Here is a 22734-nt window from a genome sequence, read left to right on the forward strand (position 1 = left end):
AATATTTACTTTAATTTAATTTTTATTTTGTAAGAATTTGTTTTATGTTATATTATTTAGTTTAAGACCTACAATTATTTTTACTTTGAGCCATATAAGCTCTGCTTTGGCTCGATATTATTGTATAATAATAATAATAATAATAATAATAATAAATAACTCGAAAAGTATTGATTTGGTGCAAAATCTCTATAGAACAAAAGTTGCTTAAAATTACCCATTTCTGGACTTATCTTGGAAATATATTTTTTCACCCCCGAGATGGGGTGAAACTCACCCCCAGGGCAAAAGCACACATCGGCACCATATCACTTTTTTTTTTGAGATGTTAGCTATGCATATGCCAAATTTCATGTCAATCCAAGCGGTTCTTTAAATTTTACTGCAAAAACCGTGAAAAAATGTACTATTATTCCAATAAACAGCAATGTAATTTGCAATTTATTTTCGTTCTTCATATTTTACACAATAAAATATTCGTTGTCGAAATAATCCAATACAGTCGTATATTCGTGGGATAGGGTATAATGTCTGTTGTCTGCTTGATCGTTTTTTTTTTACATAAATCAAGTGGATTTTGAACAAAAAGAACATTACAGATTGAATGATACAATATTTTTCTGGAACTGTTTTTACTATAACATTAAAATAAACTAATCATAATAATAAAGTTTTATGTTCATAATGGGTAACTTATCATACTACCTTTAGAAAAATTGTCTTCGGTCATTTAAAAAAAATTGTCTTAACAAAAACACTCAAATATTATGAAATACAATAGTTCACAGCAACTATCTAAAGATTTGTAAAACTGAGATACACCATAAAATGACTACAACAAGTAAACGAATATCAAAACGTAATGAACTAATGGCGCAGACCTCAAATATTGTAATGATATGGCATCACGACCAATGAGGGCGCGTTTTGGGCTGGCTGCTATAATTTGAATTTTCTCTCGATTTTAATCGTCTTTAGGTGCCGAACGAAAGACAAAAACTACTTTTTCCACCTACCTCTACCGAAAGTATACTTTTCCGGACCTGATTGTAGGGAGCAAAGTTGTACTTTTCCTCCCTAGGGAGGAAAAGTAAAAGTGACGTCATGGTATTTCATTCATGAAATATAACTTATTGACGCCCTGTACAATATCTATTTTCTATTACGTAAGTATCTATACATTTTAACGTTTATTTATAAAACACCCTGTATTTTGCAGAATGGTAAAAAATAGTAAATTGTTATTTTAATGTAACAATGTTTACATTAATAATTGGACAGTTGACAGTTATATTGTACCTTCTTGTTAGTTTTAGTTTTAATAAATTTTGTTGGTTAGTTACATAAATAAATTAAGTAAAAATGAAAAATGACTTGTTATTATATTAGTTTGACGAAGGTGGAAAAACCATATGTATAACATGGGAGTAAAGTGCCTTTTCCTCCCTTGAATGATTACTTCATTCAATGTAAACTTCATTCTCGGGAGGAAAAGTTGCACTTTCCTCCCTTGTTATACAAATAGCTATTTTCTACGAGCGTGCAAAAATGTCTACTTTCGCGCACGCGTTTTAGTTTAAAAAGTTTTACTTTCCGCACGCGTTTTACTTTTCCGCACGCGTTTAGATATTTTAATATTGCCTTAAAATAATTATAATACATGCAATAAACTAATATCGTTGATTGAGGTATTGGACGTATATTAATATTTCAATCAACGCTAATATTTAGATATTATTTACTATTTTATTTCAAATGTATCTTATTGTGTTCCTGTTTTAATGAAATTAACGCGACAATTCGATGAAATAAAATTATTTTGACATAATATTCGAAAGTCAAATCAGTAGACAATATACTTCTTTTTTTCATGACAATTTTTCAGTGCGTCACAAATGATAGAAAAAAAGGTAAGTCCGTGATAATATACATTTTAGTGACATGGCATTTTAGTTAAATCTGACAGTTGCCACATTTTATTTGCAATTTAGCATAAAATCAAATCAATTGTGTTTATTGCATTTATAAAATGGTATTTTCTTTGATTTGTATAGTCTTATAAATTGAACAGATTATATTCGTAGATATATTATATAATTCGTAATTTTTTTTTTCGATTATAGCGCCATCTATTGACAACCCGAATAAATGTTATAAATGTCACCGACGAAATGTAATCACCGACGTGCGTTTTTTTTCTGTCACATGCAATTTAATGCGTTAGAAAGAAATCGAAAAACTGTGACGCACTGAAAGATCCTCATGAGAAAAAGCATAGCAGTGGTTTTGAATCGTCGTCATGGAAACCAAGATCGTCGTCATGCTAACCAATTATGCTGAAAGTTTGGTTTTGACAACCTTGTCAAAGAATTAATTTGTGTATGTAGTTTCATATTAATTAAATTAATTGATTAAGGTTTGGTCATTTTTTAAAGACTCGTAGAAAAAATATTGTTCCTAACTCTTGCAGAAAGTCTCTTTTCCGCACTCGACTGCTTGCCGAACTCCCGCTTCGCGTCGTTCGGCAAACTGCAGTCGCGTGCGGAAAAGTATGACTTTCTGCACTTGTTAGGAAAATAACTATTTTTCTTTGATATATCTTAAATTAAGTATGTTTTGTTGAGATTTATAGCATTTTTTTCGAATTTAAAATTTTATGCAAGTTCCCTATTGCGTTTATATTAAAGGAGAAGTAAACTTGTATTCAATATTTGTAAACTAATATGTATTTTACTTACTTGAGATATTGATTCAATATCTTGCAACAACTCTTCCAAGTTTCCCCCATTGGAGAAGGTACTTTGACTTGGAGTATTACTGAACACAAGAGGCGTATCATTAAAATTTTGATTGTCTAATTTAACCAGTAAATCCGTGGCCGATTTTTCTAATCCCGATACTTGGATCTCTGGACTCGATGCTGTTTTTGCCACTAACACCATATTTTGGTAAAAATTCGTAGCGTTAGTCTTAACGATTCTGTTGCTGACATAGTTGCTTTCATTATTTATTTCATTGTTAATTTCAACAGTGGGATCCAACATACTCCCAGTGGAATTCCTAAATTGGTTATTGTAAATTTCACCTAAAACTCAAGAAAAATAATGGATCAATTAGGGGAGTATGGTTTGAAAATTTTCTATTTTTTTATTATTTTAAATGAATGTATATAACTTCAAGAATACTATCTAAAAATTTCAGATTGATCTGAGTAAAATTACCGGAAATACAACATGTTGAATATCCCTATCTTCGACTCTTTGCACAGTTTCGTGCTTGAGCGTAGGCGTAGTGAGAATCGATAACAGAGGGTTAGTTCCCCTTCTCTTTTGTAAATTGCTCCGCAATTCAAAAACATATTCCGGTATGAATCACTTTACGATTTAACAGGCAAAAATAGAGTTACCTAGAAAAGATGCCGAACATGAGGACTCCAAAAAGGAGAGAAAACTACACTATAGCCTCAAAAAAAGGAAAAGGAGGACCGAAAATAGATGGAAGCAAGAGATCGAAAAAAATGTGCAAAGAATGGGGCTAGAAGGACAGAAAAAAATGAAGATCAGGAAGGAGTGAAGAAAAATCACATATCAATCCATAGCAGATCTCAGTACATAAAGAAAAGTGAAAACGAAGAAAGAATTTTTAAGTCATGGGCCTGTATTTAAGAAATTTTATTTATTTACCAAATTTTATTTATTTCTATTTTATTTATTTGTATTTACCCTGTATTTAAGAAATTTTGTTAAAACAAAGCAGGCATGTTTGTTAAAACAAAACAAACATGTTTGTTTTGTTGTTATTTTGTTTTAAACCCTGTAGATTTAAGTAATTATTGTATATTATAATTGAAAAAAGAAAAGAACAAAAAAAGAGAAAAGAAAAAAAAACTAAGAAGATGTGAACCTCCGCGACGAGGATGAATCGGGTTTACGTCTTTATGTCTTTAATGCGTAGTAAAAAAAAAACAATTTATAAAAAATAACAATAAAAAAAATAATAAAAAAAAACAAATTAACAATATAAAAAAAATGCAACAAAAAAATACAAAAAAAAATAAAAATTTACAAAAAAAATGAACAACCAAAACAGAGTTTTATTTAGATAATAATTGTAGATAATAATGTTAGTTTGTTATGTATTTAGAGTTAGAAATACAGAAAAAATTCCTCTAATTGAAAAATCAAATTTGTTTGTTTTTAAAATAACAAAATGTCTGGCTAATAGGCTCGGCCAAGGCCATCAAATTCACTCAAAAAAAAGTCATGGGCCTCTAAAGCCTTTAGTGCTATCGTATACATAATATAGATCTCACCTGGGTATATGACTTCGTCGCACTGCTCTTTGATTCCGTCGTAGCTTTTTGATGATCGTATAGGAGAGAAAAAGTTGACTGGAACGTTGTCTGACATTGGAAGAGTTGGAGATTTAGCGAGGGATCTAAACTCTGGGTAACTTTGATCTGGTTTGAGGATATCTTCACAATTGGTCCAATGGTCTTGGTTTAGTGAAGCTCTATTGGAGTGTAGATCTGAATTCTCAGCGCTTGTTTCTTCTGTTACCACGGATAGATGATCGAATTGATCTTGGAGATTTTTTAGATTTGTTCGTTGGACGTTTTTCATGTTTTGGGTAGTTTCTACTTCTTCGCCATCTTCGCTGTACGAACTGTAACTCTCCTAAAATAAACAACTAAGTCAATACCATTTTCCCAGATTAATGTGCTAGTAAAATTAAATATTAAATAAAACTTAAGTATAATTGCGGTAAGAAATATAGTACAACGGTCAGTTTGAAGGTTTTGACAGTTCTGCTTTAAAATATAGTGCGGCAGCTGGTGATTCTGGTAATTAAATATGCAATTAAAAATATTTATTTGTTACTTAGGTATATACCGTTAAAGCAGGAGATATCGTGCGTACACACACAATAATTAATTAATTAACAAAAAAATCACTTAAGTAGTAACTGAGGGAGAGATGTTCTCTCTGGGCCAGCAACCCGCTAGTTGGGAATTTTAGCATTAAGTGGCTTTAACCATGTATACCTTGTAGCAGTAGGTACAGAAGAAAGGGTTTTTGAAGTTATACTTCTTTAGGCGCGATTGAGAGTAAAATTTCATAATAGTGCGCGCATGCGCACACAGACCGTATGGCGTTTAGTTGCTGAATCTTTCTAGTTATGTATAAATATATCAGTGCAAGAAAAGGTGTGAAAAGAATATATTAGTGTTTTTAGTAAATATATTTATTATAATTTTTGTGTCTTTGGATTTGTCTTCCTCAGGAGTAAGATTAGTATTATACTTGTCTGTTTGTTACCGTGAATTGTCATTAGGTATGGTATGTTAAACAGTAAATGGTTAAGATCAAATAGTTACCACTATAAACATCCTGGATTAGCCGATAATAGTATAAAAGGCCCGGTTTCAGATAAAATTTAAATATGTTTTCTGGTAAAATTTGTCAATCTTCATTTCTTAATGTTGATTTAATTGCGTACAATCCAAACTCATTATAATTTCATTAATACAGATTAGGCTTATATTGACGAAACTGTACCGCTAAAAGGGTTTTTCGAATTCGATTGTAGTGCGCGACGGGGTTGCTATTTAATCACCTTTTAAGTGGTTTTCAGGTATTTATATAATAAGTTTATGGAACTGAAAACCAACCAGTATTAAAATACGATTTCTTGATAAAATTTGTTAGTCTTTATGTATCACGGGAAGTGTTAAGTAGTATTACTCATTTTATTCATTACGTTTTCTATCATTATGTGGCGTCCGTGGGATAGTAATAATGGGGCTTCTTCTAGTGTTCCGCTAAAGAAGAAACATTTATCTGTAGATGCAAAGCAAATTGTAAAAAGTATATACAGTACCTTACTTAAAAGACCTCTGACCACGGTAAAAAGAATTACATCAAACCCCATAGAAACAAGAAAAAAACGTAAAGATTTCAGTTCCACCAAATGTATGGACGAAGCCGATAAGGACTTGATACGTCGAAAAGTCTATACCATGTACGAAGAGCAACGCATACCTACATTAAGAGCTCTGAAGCAACGGCTCAATGTTGACGAAACCCAAATAAGCTGTAGCCTCACCAGCTTATGGACAATTTTGAAAAGTATGGGCTTTCGATATCGTATAATTGACAAAAGACAAGTAATTATGGAATCTCATAGATTACAAAAATGGCGTTATGAGTATATAACTTCGATAAGAAAATTCCGTTCTGAAAATCGTCCGATAATTTACCTCGACGAGACATGGTTTGACACACATTCAACGCGACCTAAAGGATTTGCCGATCCGTCCGGTAAATGTAAGACAAAAGCTCCGTCAAATAAAGGTAAAAGAATAACGATTTTACACGCTGGATCAGAAAATGGTTGGGTTCCAAATGCCCTGTGGCTTTCTGCAAAGAACATTAAAGACTCCTGCGTCGACTACCATGAAGATACAACGGCAGAACTTTTTGAAGAATGGTTCAAAAATAATCTTATGCCAAACATTCCTCAGAATAGCGTGATAGTAATGGACAATGCAAGCTATCACAGTCGCTAACTAAGTAAGGCTCCAAACTCGAATAACACTAAATTGGAAATTCAGAATTACATGGAGACTAATGATATGTATTTTGAAGAATGTTATACCAAACAAGAGCTTTTAGAAGTTTTAAAGGCATTTTCTATAAAAAAAGTATATGTTTGTGATACATTGGCAGAGGAAATGGGACATACAGTGCTGCGGCTTCCACCCTATTATTGTATGTTTAATCCCATAGAACATATGTGGCACGAATTGAAGTCTAACGTGAGGTCACAAAATATTTCTCCAACGTTAAGTAGTACTGTTGTAGAGTTAATAAGAAAATGTGTCAATGATATTCTTCCAAATAGTTGGAGAAATTCAGTCCGACACTTAATAGGTAAAGAAAATTCATAAGTTCGTGTACATCATAATATAATTGGACCGATCATAATTAATTTAGATGAGGATAGCGATAGCGAAACGGAACTATGTGTGGAGTGATACTTCCATCAAATCTACAAATGTTACTATTAAAAAAACGGTTCTTTTCAGAACCACAAATTATTATTAATGTTTGAATGTTTGTTTTTCTATAATCTTAGCAATTAAAATAGATTTAATTTATTTTAAAACTCATTTGAAAACATTAATTTCTATTCGGGTATATAAGGCAAAGCAAAATATTTTACATCAAATTTTTTTTGGTTTTTGTAGTCGTAATTATTGTAATTGTCAAAAGACCAACTCTGTCTACCTCGGTTGCTTATCGCTCCGGGTGGGTCTTAACCACAGTTTTTTTGCTTATACGAATCAGTTAGTTCACTCTAGTTTTTATGCGGTTCCTGCGCGTGCAGAAACTCCTAGCAGACTGCGTAGTAGACTAGGAGGAAAATGTTGCTGTTGCAAGATTTAAAATATTCCGATAAAGATTATTCCAAAATTATAATAAAATAATTATGATTATCGATTTTTTTCAAAAATCCGAAAATTAAATTCATAAATGGTAAAATCCTTTACGTACACACTTGTATAAAATTTGAAAAATAATATTTTCTAATTATTGATTGAATGTATTCAAACAATTAATCACAAGTAACTATCTAAATTGGTGATATTTGGCAACAGTGAGTAGATCTGGTTTATTTATGTATGTTTATTCCAAACATAACCTTATAAACAAACAGTTGTTTATTTAGAGTTATTTATTATTGTTTTCTCATATTTTGCAATTGTTAAGTTGGTTTACTTCGAATTTAATATGCATTACTGTGATATTTCTCCAGTTTTCTAAAAAGGTTGGTGATTTTGAATTGGGATTATGATGAATTTAACCCAAAGGCAATGTGTGTTTATTTATGTGGCAAAATTCCAGGCACCATAAAAATTTGAGTTTCTTCCTGTTGCCCATGGATGAAAATCGGTAAGAACGTAAATTCTATTTAATATCATTGACATCATTTTTGACGTGCTGTCGTTTTAGGTTTGCAGAATGAAAAGAAATTGTTCAATGTGATAAACTTTCTATGAACAGTCCTCAATATTGTTACATTAACTTTTATAAATATGCACTTTACATCTTGAGGAGCAGGCCTTTGCAGAAATACTGAAAAGCGGGTTGCAAAACAACGCAAAATAAAATAAACGAAATATGTCTTGAGATTAAACATTCAAGTTGAAGGTGTGTTCTTCCTTAAACTGGAATGATAATTTTGTAATTCTGTAGGCACATCTATTGAGAAGTTACAACCAGTGGCAAAGTGCCTTAAGGGAATCTATGACATATATAATTGAAGGTATGAGTATATGTTTCAAATTAATTGTTGAATGATTCTGAGAAAGTGTAAATGTTTTTCATGAATTTGGTACATAACTGTCTTTATCTAAACTCTAAAAACCATTGACATCTGTTTTGAGAAACCATGTTCCTAGAAACCATTGATAACAAATATAGACAGTTACCTCTGCATTTGTTGTATCATCTTACTACCCTATCCATAGCGAGTCTAATTTTTAAACCTATAATAATTGTTTACGTGCTGGTTTCATAAAGATGCTTCAAAAATATATATGGGTCTTACTAGGCAGCACAGCCATGCCTTTAATAGCTTTTCCAATTATATTTTCAATATGCTTATTCTAGTTAATTAAGATTGCGGGATAAAAAGACCACTAAATATTTGAGTTCATTTTTAGGTATCAGCATTGACTCTACAGCCCATGGTGGGTCTTGGCCTGTTCCAGAATCAGCTTCCACTCTTTCCTATCCTTTGCTTGGCTTTCCAATTTCTCACTTGAGCATGAATTTTTGGTATATATGGGATTATATTGTGATAACGACCAGATCTATGAGAATAGTATGTTGTTAAAGAAGATTGTGGTGACACTATTCATGAATATCTGATAATATTGGTTAATGTGAATGGAGTCCAAAATGGGGTTTAGGCTGTTATATAAAAAACTAGGTCATTAGCATATGGAAGTAGGGCGACATTATCTGGTATTAAATTATGTGAATGAGGAGAATTAAACCTAAAAACTCTATTTATTCTGCTAATCAATATGATTTTGATATATTTTAATATAAAACATATGTTATTCTTTCTAGGGACATCTCCTCTGAAGGAATTACAATTATTTGCCAGTATGTCAAATGAATTTTCAACATCAGTCATACTTTCATTAATTTATTGATGAAAATAAAACTAGGTACATGATTTATTTACTTCCAAGGGATTCTAAGATACTATGTGTAAAAAGTCCAATATGCAGTGATGAGCATGCTAATAACTGGCAAAATATGGGATATAATGCCAAAGATGGGAAACATGGGATGCATTCTGAAGTAAAAAGAGATGAAACTGAGAGAAATTATCGATGTAAACATATAAATTAACATTACATTACATAGTTTCCCACCTTTAGACGTATCAGATGAGTATGAGAACTGTCACTGTGACAGGAGAATTTTATAAAATACTCCTGTCACAAAGGTGGGAAACTATGTAATGTTATTGTCGGCTAAGAGTGTTAACCTGCTAACTTCATTTTTCACTGTGAGTGATATTGGGGTAGTTTCTAGGTCTGTGTACCTTCATACCATGTCCCACAAGCCCGCTGGTTCCACTGTAGTTTAGAGATAGCTATTTCTAAACTACATTGGTGTCGGCGGGTTTGTGGGGTGGTGTATGAAAATACACGGACCCAGAAACTAGCCCAATATCACTCAAAGTGAAAAATGGAGTTAGCAGGTTAAAACTCTTATCCAAGGTTATGTTAATTTATTCGTTTATAACGATAAGTTCCACTTCTACCAGTTTCATCTCTTTTTATCTCACAAGTTAATATGTTTTCCATCTTTTGCGTTATTTTGCCGGTTATTAGTGTGAGTGCTCATTACTGTATATTTACGATTCTGTGATTTCTCAATATGATGCTGAGTAGGTATAGATCTGAGTAGGTATATAGTAGGTATCTACAACCCTTTCAAAATAGAAATTTATAAGTTCATTTTATGTACCTATTAAACTTTATTTTAAGGATGAATTTGAAATGCTTGTAGGGAATATATCTGTAAACAATAAAATTGGTATTGTAAAATTGAAATTCTCAAAATATAATTTATAATTCGAATGTATTATTATTTTTTTCCTCTATAGAAAAGTCCTCTTATTAGTTTTCTCATTAGCCCTTTTGACAAGACATCAGTACTTCGTTTTTTAGATTTCTCACAAGGATTCAGATCCGGAAGATCCTGCGTAGACGCCAGTACTTACTTAATTACTTATTCCTCTTCACTCCATGCGGAGCATAGGGCGTCAACTGTCTGCCTCCATTCTGTCTTATCCTTTGCACTGATCTTTATTTCTGTCCAGGTTTTCCCAATAGGGCTTTTCATTCACAGTCATTTGTTTCGAGCTTCTGTCATATGCCATATAATCCGTGTATATTCATAGATATAACAGAATAGATTGGGCGAGTTCGAAAAATAGCGTAACGCGGAACAGTTTGGGTCGGTGGTCTATCTTTCTCTCTCTACTGGCGCTCAGCTTTCTCTCTCTAGCATATGATGGCTGCCGCCTCTGTGTAACTGTCGTTCCATTACTTCCACCTCTTGGTAGATACGCTCACACTCGCACGACAGACAAAGATAGCTAGACCACCGTACTTGATATCAGCGTTACACCCCGATGCATTGAGTGGCATATGACTAGCCTGATCTATTGTTGACATATCTCTGTGTATATTAGTATTATACACAGATTATACAACATATGACAGCAGCTCGAAGCAAATGACAATCAATGGAAAGCCCTATAGCATTAATTTCTTTTTCAACACTTCTTTTCCACATTTCTACGGGTCTAACTGGTCTTCTCTTTCCATGTGGTGTATATTCTAGGGCTTGCCTCGCTATGTCTGTGTCAGGTCTCCTTAGTGTGTGCTCCATCGAACTCCATTTCCTTTTGCATATTATCTTAGCTATACATAGGTTTCTGGTTAGTTCTTGTCCATAGCTCTTGGTTTGATATACGGTTTCGCCAGTAAATGTTAAGAATCTTCCTTAGGCATTTATTTATGGATACCTGCATCTGTCTAATACATTTTCTTGACACTTTCCAAGTTTCTGCTCCATATAGTAATACAGTCTTCACGTTGCTGTTGAATAGTCTTTCGGTTTTAATTGTCATCTGATGTGAAGACCACATTTTCCTTAGCATATTGAATGCGTTTGTAGCGTAGACGCCAGTATTGTACTATTTATTTCTGTACTAAGACAAATCACAGAAAAGGCCATCGAGTACAATAAACCAGCATATCTATGTTTTACCTGACAAAGGCTTTCGATCGCAGACTCCCAAGTCGAAGACGTCTTACACTTACTGTATAGAAGAGACATGCCAATCAATATTATACGAACCATCGAAAACATCTATTTCCATAATCGAATACAGGCAAAGATAAATGGAAAACTAACACAGTTTATACCAGTACAAAGCCGAGTCAGACAAGGGAACCCGTTAAGCCCACTGCTCTTTAATGAATAATGAACGAAATAATAGAAGCAGTATATAATAGAGTGGGTCGAAAAACAATAATGTTTCATTTTTTAATCGCTATACCGCGGAAAACTTGCCTTTGGGGTATATAAGTAAAATTCAGAATAAAATAAAGTTATATATTGAACACCCAGCTAGCGCATCACACTTAAAATTTAGTTTTTTTCAGAAATCAAGACATTTTTCAATTATTTTTACAATCTTTAGCCAATAATATTTAAACGTGCTATAGTGAAAACTGTTTAGTTAATATTTTAAAAAATAGGAAATAAATTTGAAACAGACAATATCTTTTAATTTGCGGTAGCGCAAAATACCCAAAAATTGTTAAAATTCACATATTAGCACCTTAAAAGAAGGCGTGGTCTAGTATGTTGTGTTGGGTGTTATTAGCACAATCCCTTTTTTGTTCTTTTATTTTACACTCCATTTAATTGGAATAGAATTATTATAGTGTGTTTAAAGTTATAAAGGATATAAATAAAACAACTTATATTTTTAATAACATGTTTAATTGAAACAAAAAAGAAACCAAATTATAGCCAAACAATGTCAACAAATTAAATAAAATTTTAAATTTAGAAAGAGTCTTTTACTTACTATTTCTGAGTGGGTACGTTGAAGCTGCGATTGCTGTCAAACTTTGGCATCGAAGCTCTGGATGCTACGGCAGATCGTATGAAACCATCTCATTACTTAGCACCGACGACTGTTTTAGATGTTTCAGTCACTAACTTGACGCATCGTTCAACGGCTTGAGTATAACATGGAAATTTTCCAAAGTTCCAATCCTCGGGTGTTTCACCAGCGTGATTTTAGCCCAAACTTCATCATCAGAGACTCTCCGTAACAGTGATGTTGGTGTAATTTCAGTGGTGTTCCAATCAAATAATTCAGTAGAGTCAGTCGCATGAAACGTGATTTTTGGAGGTCGAAAAACCCTAATTGTTTCTGTTCTGTAGCTAACATCCTTGCTTTGATTATTCTTCGGAATCCTAATTCTCTTATGTGTTTCCTTTCATCCACTATCATCCTCAGTAGCAAATTTTCTGGGTGGGAAAAAATATATTTCTTTCGATTACAGAATCAACTACTTTAATCAAATTCTCTGGTAGAAATCTGGTTGATTTGATAGTCTCAAAAACGTGTTCAGGTACATCTGTTATGTATTTGCTGTACTTTATTTTGACCCATACAGGCATGTTTGATTTAAAAATGAAGGATACTAACAATTTATGTTCAACTGAAGACGTTTCCACACTTACATACAGTCTCAAAATTCTGTTAGCTGTAGTCAACCATCGAGAGTGGGAAAGTGGACCCGGTTCTCGAACAGATAAGTCCTCAGGGCCTGACTTTATCGCACAACTTATGTCTAGAAGATACTATTCATCTTTACTCAAAAGATTGCGATTAACTAGTCCTCCTAGTGGTTAGGAACGAGATGGTTTCATAAGATCTGCCGTAGCATCCAGAGCTTCGATGCCAAGGTTTGACAGCAGGCGCAGCTCTGCTCAGAAATAATGAGTAAAACACTCTTCCTAAAGTCAGAATTTCATTTAATTTGATGACATTGTTTGGCTACAATTTGGTTTCTTTTTTGTTTAAATTAAACATATTATTCAAATTATAAGTTGTTTTATTTATATCCTTTATAACTTTAAACACACTATAATAATTCTGTTCCAATTAAATGGGGTGTAAAGTTAAAGAACAAAAAATGGTTTGTGCTATTAACACTCAACACAACATACTAGACCACACCTTCTTTTAAGGTGCTAATATGTGAATTTTAGCAATCTTGAGTATTTTGCGCTACCGCAAATTAAAAGATATTGTCTGTTTCAAATTTATTTCCTATTTTTTAAACTATTAACTAAACAGTTTTCATCATAGCACGTTTAAATATTATTGGCTAAAGATTGTAAAAATAATTGAAAAATGTCTTGATTTCTGAAAAAAACTAAATTTTAAGAATGATGCGCTAGCTGGGGGTTTAATATATAACTTTATTTTACTTTGCATTTTATTTATATACCCCAAAGGCAAGTTTTCCGCGGTATAGCGATTAAAAAATGAAACATTATTGTTTTTCGACCCACCCTAGTATATAAAGATCATGGTTACAGAATGGGGAACAAAAAACTCCAAATATTAGGTTATGCAAACGACGCCGCATTAATCGCCAAGACAGAAGACAATCTCCAAAGATTAACACACATCTTCAATAAAACAGCCAAGAAATACAATATCAATATGATAATATCAGCAGAAAAAACACATGTATGACATCTAAATACCCACTACGAGGTAAAATCGAAATTGATGGGAAAATATTAAAGCAGGAAGCAAGGTTTAGATATCTAGGAATAGATATACCCAGTTAAGGAGATGTTGAAGAGGAAGTACGACAACAAAGCTTAAAAGCAAGTAAAGCGGTGGGATCTCTTAATGACACAATCTGGAAGAACGAACACCTAAGACAAGACAAAAGCAAGAATCTATAAGCTTGGATTATAAGCTTTCATCCGACACCTCATTTGCCATTCTATCTGGTTTAATGACTGAGGAGTTGTGTTTACGGACAGACGGACGTATATAATTCAACGCTTTCACATTTTTTTCAAAACAGTGAAAACAATATTTCTTTAGAAATCCATAAATATATTCGCTAATAATGAAACTAATTTGCAGTGGTTATAGCCAACCTTCATTAGTGGAGTAGGCATTAGAAGAAGAAGACCAATGAAGATAAAGTAGAGCCCATTGTTAGACCAAAATTTTGTTTATATAGAAAAAATTATTTAGTTGAAAATAGTAGGTACATAATCTCAATGAATCCATTAAAGCTGATATATTTAGGCCCGTATTCATAGTCGGTACTCAAGTCTGAGTCGATGCTTAAGGTCGACCTTGAACAAATTCTTATACAAATTTGTATACAAATTTTTTCAAGGTCGACCTTAAGCATCGACTCATACTTGAGTGCCGACTATGAATAGGGGGCTTAGTCTTCAGAACAACAATAATAATAATTATTTATGAAACCATCGATAAATTGTCAAGAGCTTCGTAAACGTTAATTGTAGAAAAGTATTCCTTATTTCGAAAAATCTATTTCAAATTTGTCCTATTTATTTTCGAGCAGTGTATCAAAAATAATGTTGAGCAGTATAACACATGCTGTTATGCGCTTGCGTCCGGCTGCAAGGTCTCGATGCGCAGTGGGAAAAATGGAACATTTTTTCATAACGTACTTCACGGCAAGTGACTATACTGATTGTTGTATAAACCTATATACTGTGGTCTTAACAATGGGCCAGGTCAGATAAATTTAATAATGTTTACGACCGCAGTAATTATATTTAACCATTTACTGTTGAACAAACATACGTCCGAACCGATACAGACACAGTCCTCGTAGCGTATTTGGTATATCATTCGGCCAGCGATCGAGAGGTATTGAATTCGAGTCCGTAGCAATCCTATACTTTTTTTTATTTTTTTGAAAGCGGTAAGCACAAAATTAGTTTGGTGTTTAAAAAAATGAAAACAAACTGTTTAAAATATATTTATTTTTAAGAAATCATATAATAGAAGTACAGTAGAACCCCGAAAATCCGAACTAATTGGGGGGACAGCCTGTTCGGATTCCGAAAAGTTCGGATTATCCGAAATTTAACCAACTAGTAATTCAAAGCTTTCATTGTCGTTGATTTCGAGTTGCAAAACGTTCTCGCAAGAGTGTGGACAATATTTTTGGACTCAAATTGACTATAAGGCAGGCCGCACATCAAAGAAACATGAAACGTAAATTACGTTTCATGGAAATAAAACACTGCTAAACAAATAGACGTCCGGCCATTTATGAAACTTTCCGAAAATAAAAATGTGTTATGAGCATGAATCACACTCGTTTCATTGGTAGGCGAACTTCAAGATGTGTTTAGCCGTGTTTAATTTTCATGAAACGTGTTTTACGTTTCATGTTTTTCGTTTCATGTTTCGTTGGTGTGCGGCTTGCCTAAGGGAACCGAAGTAGGTTTACGTTTAACCTTTATAAGCATGCACTACTATTAAAGTACGTATTTATTTTTAAGAAATTTTAAATGTCAAAGTCCTTTTAATCCTACATTGTTCAATTTTCTGGCCTTATTCTGTATAATAAACATGTTTTTAACTTTTTGTTTTGAATTTTTAAATTTTGTTCACTTTCCGTTGGTTCGGATTTGCCGAAAGTTCGGATTAGCGGGGTTCGGATTTATGGGGTTCTACTGTATAACTTCTTACGTGCGTACAGAGTTCTTTTTTTTTTTAATAAATACATATACCTTTTACAAAGAATTGTTGTAATAAAAATTTGATGATTCGTGGTATACAACCTTCTTATGGCGTCGTGCACCTATAGTGCGGTGGCGAATTATCTTAAGATCCGACGTCTGTCTTTTGCGGTATACAAAAGTTCGCCTGTTAGTTACCTGTCCAGTTCTTTTTATATTTCGCAGCCACGACATTTGTTTGCGACCTACTCCTCTCTTGCCCTCAATCTTTCCCTGGATGATTGGTTGAGGGATTGTGTATTTTCTCCCTCTCAGGATATGTCCCAGGTATCCAATTTTTCGTACTTTGAACAAGTTGAGCAATTCTCTCAGTATTTGCTCTTGTTACGACTTTCTCGTTTCTCACCCTATCTGTCCATGGTATGGGGAACATTCTTCGCAAGGTCCACAATTTGAAGGCCTCCAACTTATTAATGGAAGATATTTTCAACGTCCATGTCTCCATGCCGTATAACAATATGGACAGTACATAGCATTTAACCATTCTGTAACGGAGATTGAAGGAAAGATTGCGGTTACAAATTAGCGGTTTAAATTTAATAAAAGCTTGTCTTGCTTATTCGGTACGGCATTTTATTTCTTGTTGAGGATTCCATTGGTCATTCACCATCACTCCCAAGTATTTGAATGTTTTCACTTGCTCGATTGGAGCATTATCTACTTGCAGTTGTACTCATAAAAGTGTGTCCTTTCTTATTGTCATGTATTTAGTATTTCTAGCATTTATCTTCAAGCCATATGTTTTTCCTGTGGTATTTATCTTATTTAGCATGACATGTTCGTTGTCTGTGATTATCGTGGTACCGTCGCACAGTGGTTCCAAATGCCGAAAACGTGGTCATGAACCTTTAAAAGCGTTTATTGTGCATGCACTTCAGAATTACTTTCGTTTTTAAGGGTTTTTGGCATCGCTGCTTACGAATCTGACATTATTTTTTCTAAAAAACAAAATGGCGGATTCAACATGGCGGAAAGAAATCGAAAATATCAATCAAAACGCAATTTTTTTATTAAATTTGGTAGTTTAAGGTCCCTGATTACAAATCTAACATTACTTTTTTAAAAACAAAATGGTGGATGCAATATGGCCGAAAGAAATTCGAAAATTTTATTTTAAACGCATATTTATTTAAAATTTTATATTATAAGGGTCTTTTAAAATTGCTGATTACCAATACATTTTGTTTATGAAGTACAGTATCCAGAAACTATTACTAATGTACAACCGCCCATACATACTCAACAATCGCCAGAATCATGTAATATGACTCATTTCCCACTTTTATATTCAACCAACTGCCAGCAATGCATAGGCAGTTATAGGCAGCTAAATCAAAGTGATTCTGTATCTCCTTACTATATACTTTAAGATTGATAAAAATTAGTCGCAGAATTATGCAGAATTTTGTATTTTTGAATGTATCTTTATTAAAGTTTAATTATTTTAAGTATAGTTTCACTATTTATGCATTAACAAATTTAAGGTATTTATTGTTACTAAATTTTAAGTTAACTTACATCTTACATTACTACATACTTGAAAAAGAATAATCTGCTTTACAGCGATAAAATTGATAAACTATAAAACGTTTTACAGCGTTTTCAATATACGCGTTCTTTTTCACTTTCTCTGCCGGCCAAAATACCCTCGTACATGGCTCACTTGTTCCTGAGCTATGAGCCACAATATATCCAGTCTGATCCTTATACCTGCGTATTACGACTCTGCAATAGTATGAGAAAACAAATGTAAACATAAAAATCACTAGATAGGGACATTTTCTTCGCCTCATGACTACGTTTTCAGCATTTGGAACCACTGTGCGTCGGCGTAACTAATGTTATTTATCAGGTACATACCCGTTGACCTTTATACCCCAGTCAGAGCCTTCAAATGCCTCTGCAAAAACATTCTCCACATAGAGGTTGAACAGCACAGGAGACAAAATAAACCCCTGTCGCACCCCTCTTAAAATTTCAAATTCCTCTGTGTTCGTTGATTTGTTCAGCCTCACTAGTGCTTTTTGATTCCTGTAGAGATTCAACCTACTACATGAAATTCATTTCCTTGTGGAAATTAAAGATACACTTAAAATATTCCCAATAAGATGCCAGAAACTTTGAACCTAATAATATGGTTTTTAATTACGATACGATTTCTATTGGCATAAATCATTACAGATACTAAATTTTTGGTATATGACCGTAATAACAGGAAATGCACGATTTGAAACATTAATTTATCATGCACGAACACTCATAATAATATAATTTATTATGACTCTTTAACTAAAGATACTAACAATTAGGTCTCTTATTCTTTCGCTCTGAGGTATTGTTCATAAATTCTAATAATAGATTAACATCTGCTATGACATGCTTTACACATTAAACATTAATCTCTACTAAGAAATTATAGACCACACACATTTAAGGTAAAATTTCTTTATGTGATCTTAACGGATTTTTTTATTTAGTACAAATTAATAATCAGTTGTTATAAGTAGAGAACAAGGACTTGATCTCAATAAGAAAAAAAAAACAAAGTTCATGGTAGACAATACACAGGTTTTGGTTAACCAACAACCAATTTACAGGGTAGACAGCTACACATACCTCAAGCAAGCAAGCAATTTGATTCAACCCGACCTGTGGGAATGTCCACCCTCTCGAAAGAGTACATTCGGGTGTAACAATTCATTGGGGCGAGGTGTTTTGACCCGAGTGTAAACAGGGATCACCTCACCTCGCTCCAATGCCCCAGGCCATCCCTTTCCCCCCATAGCAGGCTGATGCGCGATGAGGGCACAACTATCGTAGCCAAATGCTCTTCACAATGGAATCCTGGGTAATAAGATTCCATGTGGTACCCTAATCGAATGCAAAAATCTTAGGCTCAGCGTGATGCGCTCTATGCCTTTATCGTCTTACTTACTTAACCGCGGTACTAAAAATTGCTTGCTTGGGCCCCAAGTCATCGTACTGAGCCCTATTGGGCTCCGCCCAATGACTTGTTGCTCGAGTTTTTATGGTTTTTTATATTTTTTTGGGGGGCTTACGCCTTTTTATTTTTTATATATATTTTTTTGGGGGCTTGCGCCCTTCTATAATTTTCTATACTTGTCTTACCTTGAAGGTGATCGTGGTGTTGGATCTTCGTGAGTAACGCTGTCTTCGACACTTGTTTTCGAGCTACGAACTGACTACTATCACTTTTCACTTTTGTTCACTTTATTCCACTATCTGCTGTTTCGGTCTTTTGTGCTTCCATCGGTGGAACTCATCATACCTTAGCATCTCTCGCAGTTTGTGACTTGGGTGGTGTTCCTGGCAGTAATATAAACAGCCAATGGGACCACTCAAGTGAAATAAAACAGCGCATAGGAAAGGCGAGATCACCGTTCACAACGATAAAGTCGTTTTTCAGAAGTCACGATTTACCACTTGCTGCCAAAATCTTTATCATCAGATGGTTGTATTTTCTACGTTATTATACGGAGTAGAGGCCTGGACACTTTCCGAAGCTTCTTTAAGAAAACTCGAGGCATTCGAGATGTGGTGTTACAGATGCATGCTAAGAATTTCGTGGGTGGATCGTGTGACTAATGTTGAGATCCTACGTAGAATAGGCAAGAAATGCGAGATAATTAACATCATCAAAGAGCGCAAACTAGAATATATTTTCCATGTTATTAGAAGCGAACAGAGATATGGCTTGTTGCAACGCATTCTTTACGGCAAGGTCTTTGGAAAGAGAGGACCAGAGAGAACAAGAAGCTTGGCTTCAAAACCTGAGAGATTGATTTAATGCATCGTCAACCGAATAGCAGCAAGCAAAGTTAGGATAGCCATGCTGATCGCCAACATCCGGAACGGTTAGGCACCTTAAGAAGAAGAAGTACAAATAATTATTTGAAAATTCGGAAAATAAGAAAGAAACGAAATATAAAATAGAAATAAACGAAAATTCAAACTATTAGGAATGCACGTCATATATTTATTGACATCATAACCCACCGTGGCAAACAAATTTAACAAATTTTTCCTTATATATTAGTTTTTTCGCTACTGTCAAGTTTAACAGGAAAGCGCTGTTGCCAAATAAAAAACATAAAAAATTAAAAAATATAAAAAATTTTGTTGTGATATCCTCGATATCCTTGTTTTTGATTTTACCCAGTCGTTTAACTTTTATCTGAGAGTCGTATTGGCTCTTGACATTGCCCTTACTCTTGGGGCTAGTTTATTAATATTTGTCTTGATTAAGGTCCATTCCACCACCTGAGAGTCGTGTTTTGTGTCGTTCAATAAATTTGTGAAAAATATTGAAAACGTGTTTTGCTGTTTTTCGATCCGATGTAAATTTCGCGAACTATTCGACCGTTCCTCTAATTTTGGCACACCCGGTATATTCGAGAAACAGCAACGGCGAATATTTGTAACAACCGTATTATTAAACTCGCTCTCTGTTTTTACGTAAAATCTTTTGAAGTTGACCTAGTCCGACAAATTTAGATGTAGATATAATAAATACGCTATACAATACCTATTTAAAACTAGTTTTTTTTTCTTGTCATTTAATCTCTATTTTCTTTTGTTTCAGGTAAGTTGTCAGCTTTCTCTAGGCTTCTAGCAATTATTTATAAAATGGTATGTATTTTATATTACAATTTATTAAAAACTAACAGAGAAACACTCGTTTTGTTGGACTAAACGACTGGCCAGGTTACAGGTCACAACAATAATTATGTAATAATATTATTTAATTGAATAATCTATTTATCTATCTAATTAGCCTTCTTCGGTCCATCTTTGGACATAGGCCTCCCCAATCCTTCTACATTCGTCTCTGTCTGTCGCTACAGACATCCACCTACAGTTAACGTGCTTCTTCTTGATATCATCTGCCCATCTCATTTGGTACCTTCCTCTGCTTTGTTTATATTCCCATGGTCCCATATTTATAAGAATTTTGTTCCATTGGCCTTCTTTGTGTCTTATATTGTGTCCGGCAAATCTCCATTTCAATTTTGCTACTTCCTGTGTAACATCCCTAACTTTGGTTTTCTCTCTTATCCACTCGTTTCTCTTTTTATCCATTAGTCTTATGAGGAACATTTGCCTTTCCATTGCTCTTTGCGTTTTTATGATTTTGTCCACGTGTGCTTTGGTAAACGTCCACGTTTGGGAACCATAAGTGAGAACAGAGAGTACGCTTTGATTGTATACCTTGGTCTTAAGTGATGTTGTGGATATCTTTTGTTTTTAAGGATGCAGCTTAGTTTGCCAAATGCCGTCCATGCCAGTCTAACCCGTTTTTTGATCTCTGCTGTTTGGGTTTCCTTGTTAAGTTGGATAATATGAATAGTTATTAAAATCATTCTTGGCGAATACAGTACTAAAAAAAAAGAGTAGCAAACAAAGTCAAGAGTTGTTTAACGATGATGATAATGATACTGGACTCTCAATTTGTAATGGCGGTCCAACAATAATAAAGAGAGAGGTAGAACATCGAAGTGGTTTCAGCAGGTTGACTTAAACATCTTTCTTAAGACAGAACTTCACTTAAATCGCCTAGCAAAAAAGGATATGTGAGTACATATCCTTATTTATCCGAGTACGTTACCTCTGATTGAGCTGTAAAACAAATCGACTGGCCATTTACCAACAGTATAGTACCATAATTTTCTTATGATGAACGCTGAAGTAGCAAGGAGTACGGGTCTTAATTTTAGAAGAAATTAGCTTTATACACCAGTCAAATATTGAACCCTATAATACTGTAGCAATCAGTGGCCCCACCATAGACAGATAAATTCAACACAATAAACCGGCTAGTTAGGAAAATTGTGGGAACTTACTGCATATTAAGTTATTTACATGTGTTTTATGTAGTTTAGTTTTATCTTTTTTATGTCTTTTGGATTTGCGTTGTACATAATGGGAAATAAAAAAAATCTTACCGAATCACTAGATGTTGATCCTGTTGTAGAAGACGAAGAAAAATCCAACTTTTTGTCTTTTATTAATTTTTCCAATTTATCATATTCGTCTCTTAGATACCATAAACCCTTCTTTAACATTTCGTTTTCTTTCTTCAGTTTCTTTATATCAGATTGTCCTGAAAATGAGTAAGATCGTTATTTAGTCTATTTCAGTTTTTACGTAAAAAAACAAATGCTTCCAAATAATTCAAATAGATATTGTAATTTTAAATTGTAAAATGTATTTTGTCAATCAAGATATGTATACCAGCCGGGGTATAATAAAATTAGTCACCTGAAACTTATTACTTTCTGTAATATGTAATTCTTCTTTTAAGCGTATCCCACCAATGCTCTGTAGGGTTAAGGTCGGGAGACCAAGCCGGCCACTCCATAACAGTGATATCTTTTATTTCAAGGAAGTCTCTAGGTACCCTGCTGCATTATCATGCATGCAAATTATATTTTCTCCCATTGCACCTCTAAGCGTAACTACAGGTTCCTGCCTGCCTGCTATTAAAGTTCGTTGGATTGAAATTAAAGGAGAGATGTCACCCATCATAATGCCTCCCTAAATCATGACACTTCCTGCTTTTTATTTGTGAAAGATATGACAGTTTTCCTTTCTTGCTTGCCTTCCTCGCATTCTAAGTATACGAATTCGTCAAAAGGCATAGTGTGGTCACTCAAACGGAAGTGAAAATTATGTTTTCCTCAAATATAGATATATTTCTTTCTCTTATTTCCTATTGAAGCCAGACTCACAGCTTTCACGTAGTAAAGTCTAGGCCCGATATAGTTATTTCCCTACTAAGTGC

The 22734-nt window shown here is 33.8% G+C and overlaps 2 protein-coding genes and 1 long non-coding RNA gene across 7 annotated transcripts in view; 2 read left to right on the plus strand and 1 right to left on the minus strand.

Annotated features, from left to right (window-relative positions):
* LOC126888354 (tyrosine-protein kinase transmembrane receptor Ror-like) overlaps window positions 1-22734 on the plus strand; it is a 206367-nt gene that overhangs the window by 87214 nt on the left and 96419 nt on the right. The window lies entirely within an intron of this gene.
* LOC126888355 (uncharacterized) overlaps window positions 1-22734 on the minus strand; it is a 97425-nt gene that overhangs the window by 40970 nt on the left and 33721 nt on the right. For all 4 annotated transcript variants that reach the window (XM_050656530.1, XM_050656532.1, XM_050656533.1 and 1 more), the window contains 3 exons: window positions 21896-22053; window positions 4313-4676; window positions 2739-3085 (listed from right to left, as the gene is read on the minus strand). In XM_050656530.1, coding sequence (XP_050512487.1) covers window positions 2739-3085; window positions 4313-4676; window positions 21896-22053 — 869 coding nt within the window. The remainder of the gene's footprint in view (window positions 1-2738; window positions 3086-4312; window positions 4677-21895; window positions 22054-22734) is intronic.
* Window positions 7811-10169, plus strand: LOC126888356 (uncharacterized). Its single transcript, XR_007699524.1, has 3 exons — window positions 7811-7955; window positions 8016-8328; window positions 9141-10169. It is a non-coding gene; the product is annotated as an uncharacterized LOC126888356 (long non-coding RNA).

The sequence above is a fragment of the Diabrotica virgifera genome, chromosome 7 (genome assembly GCF_917563875.1).
Source record: "Diabrotica virgifera virgifera chromosome 7, PGI_DIABVI_V3a".
In the NCBI taxonomy this organism is placed as follows: domain Eukaryota; kingdom Metazoa; phylum Arthropoda; class Insecta; order Coleoptera; family Chrysomelidae; genus Diabrotica; species Diabrotica virgifera.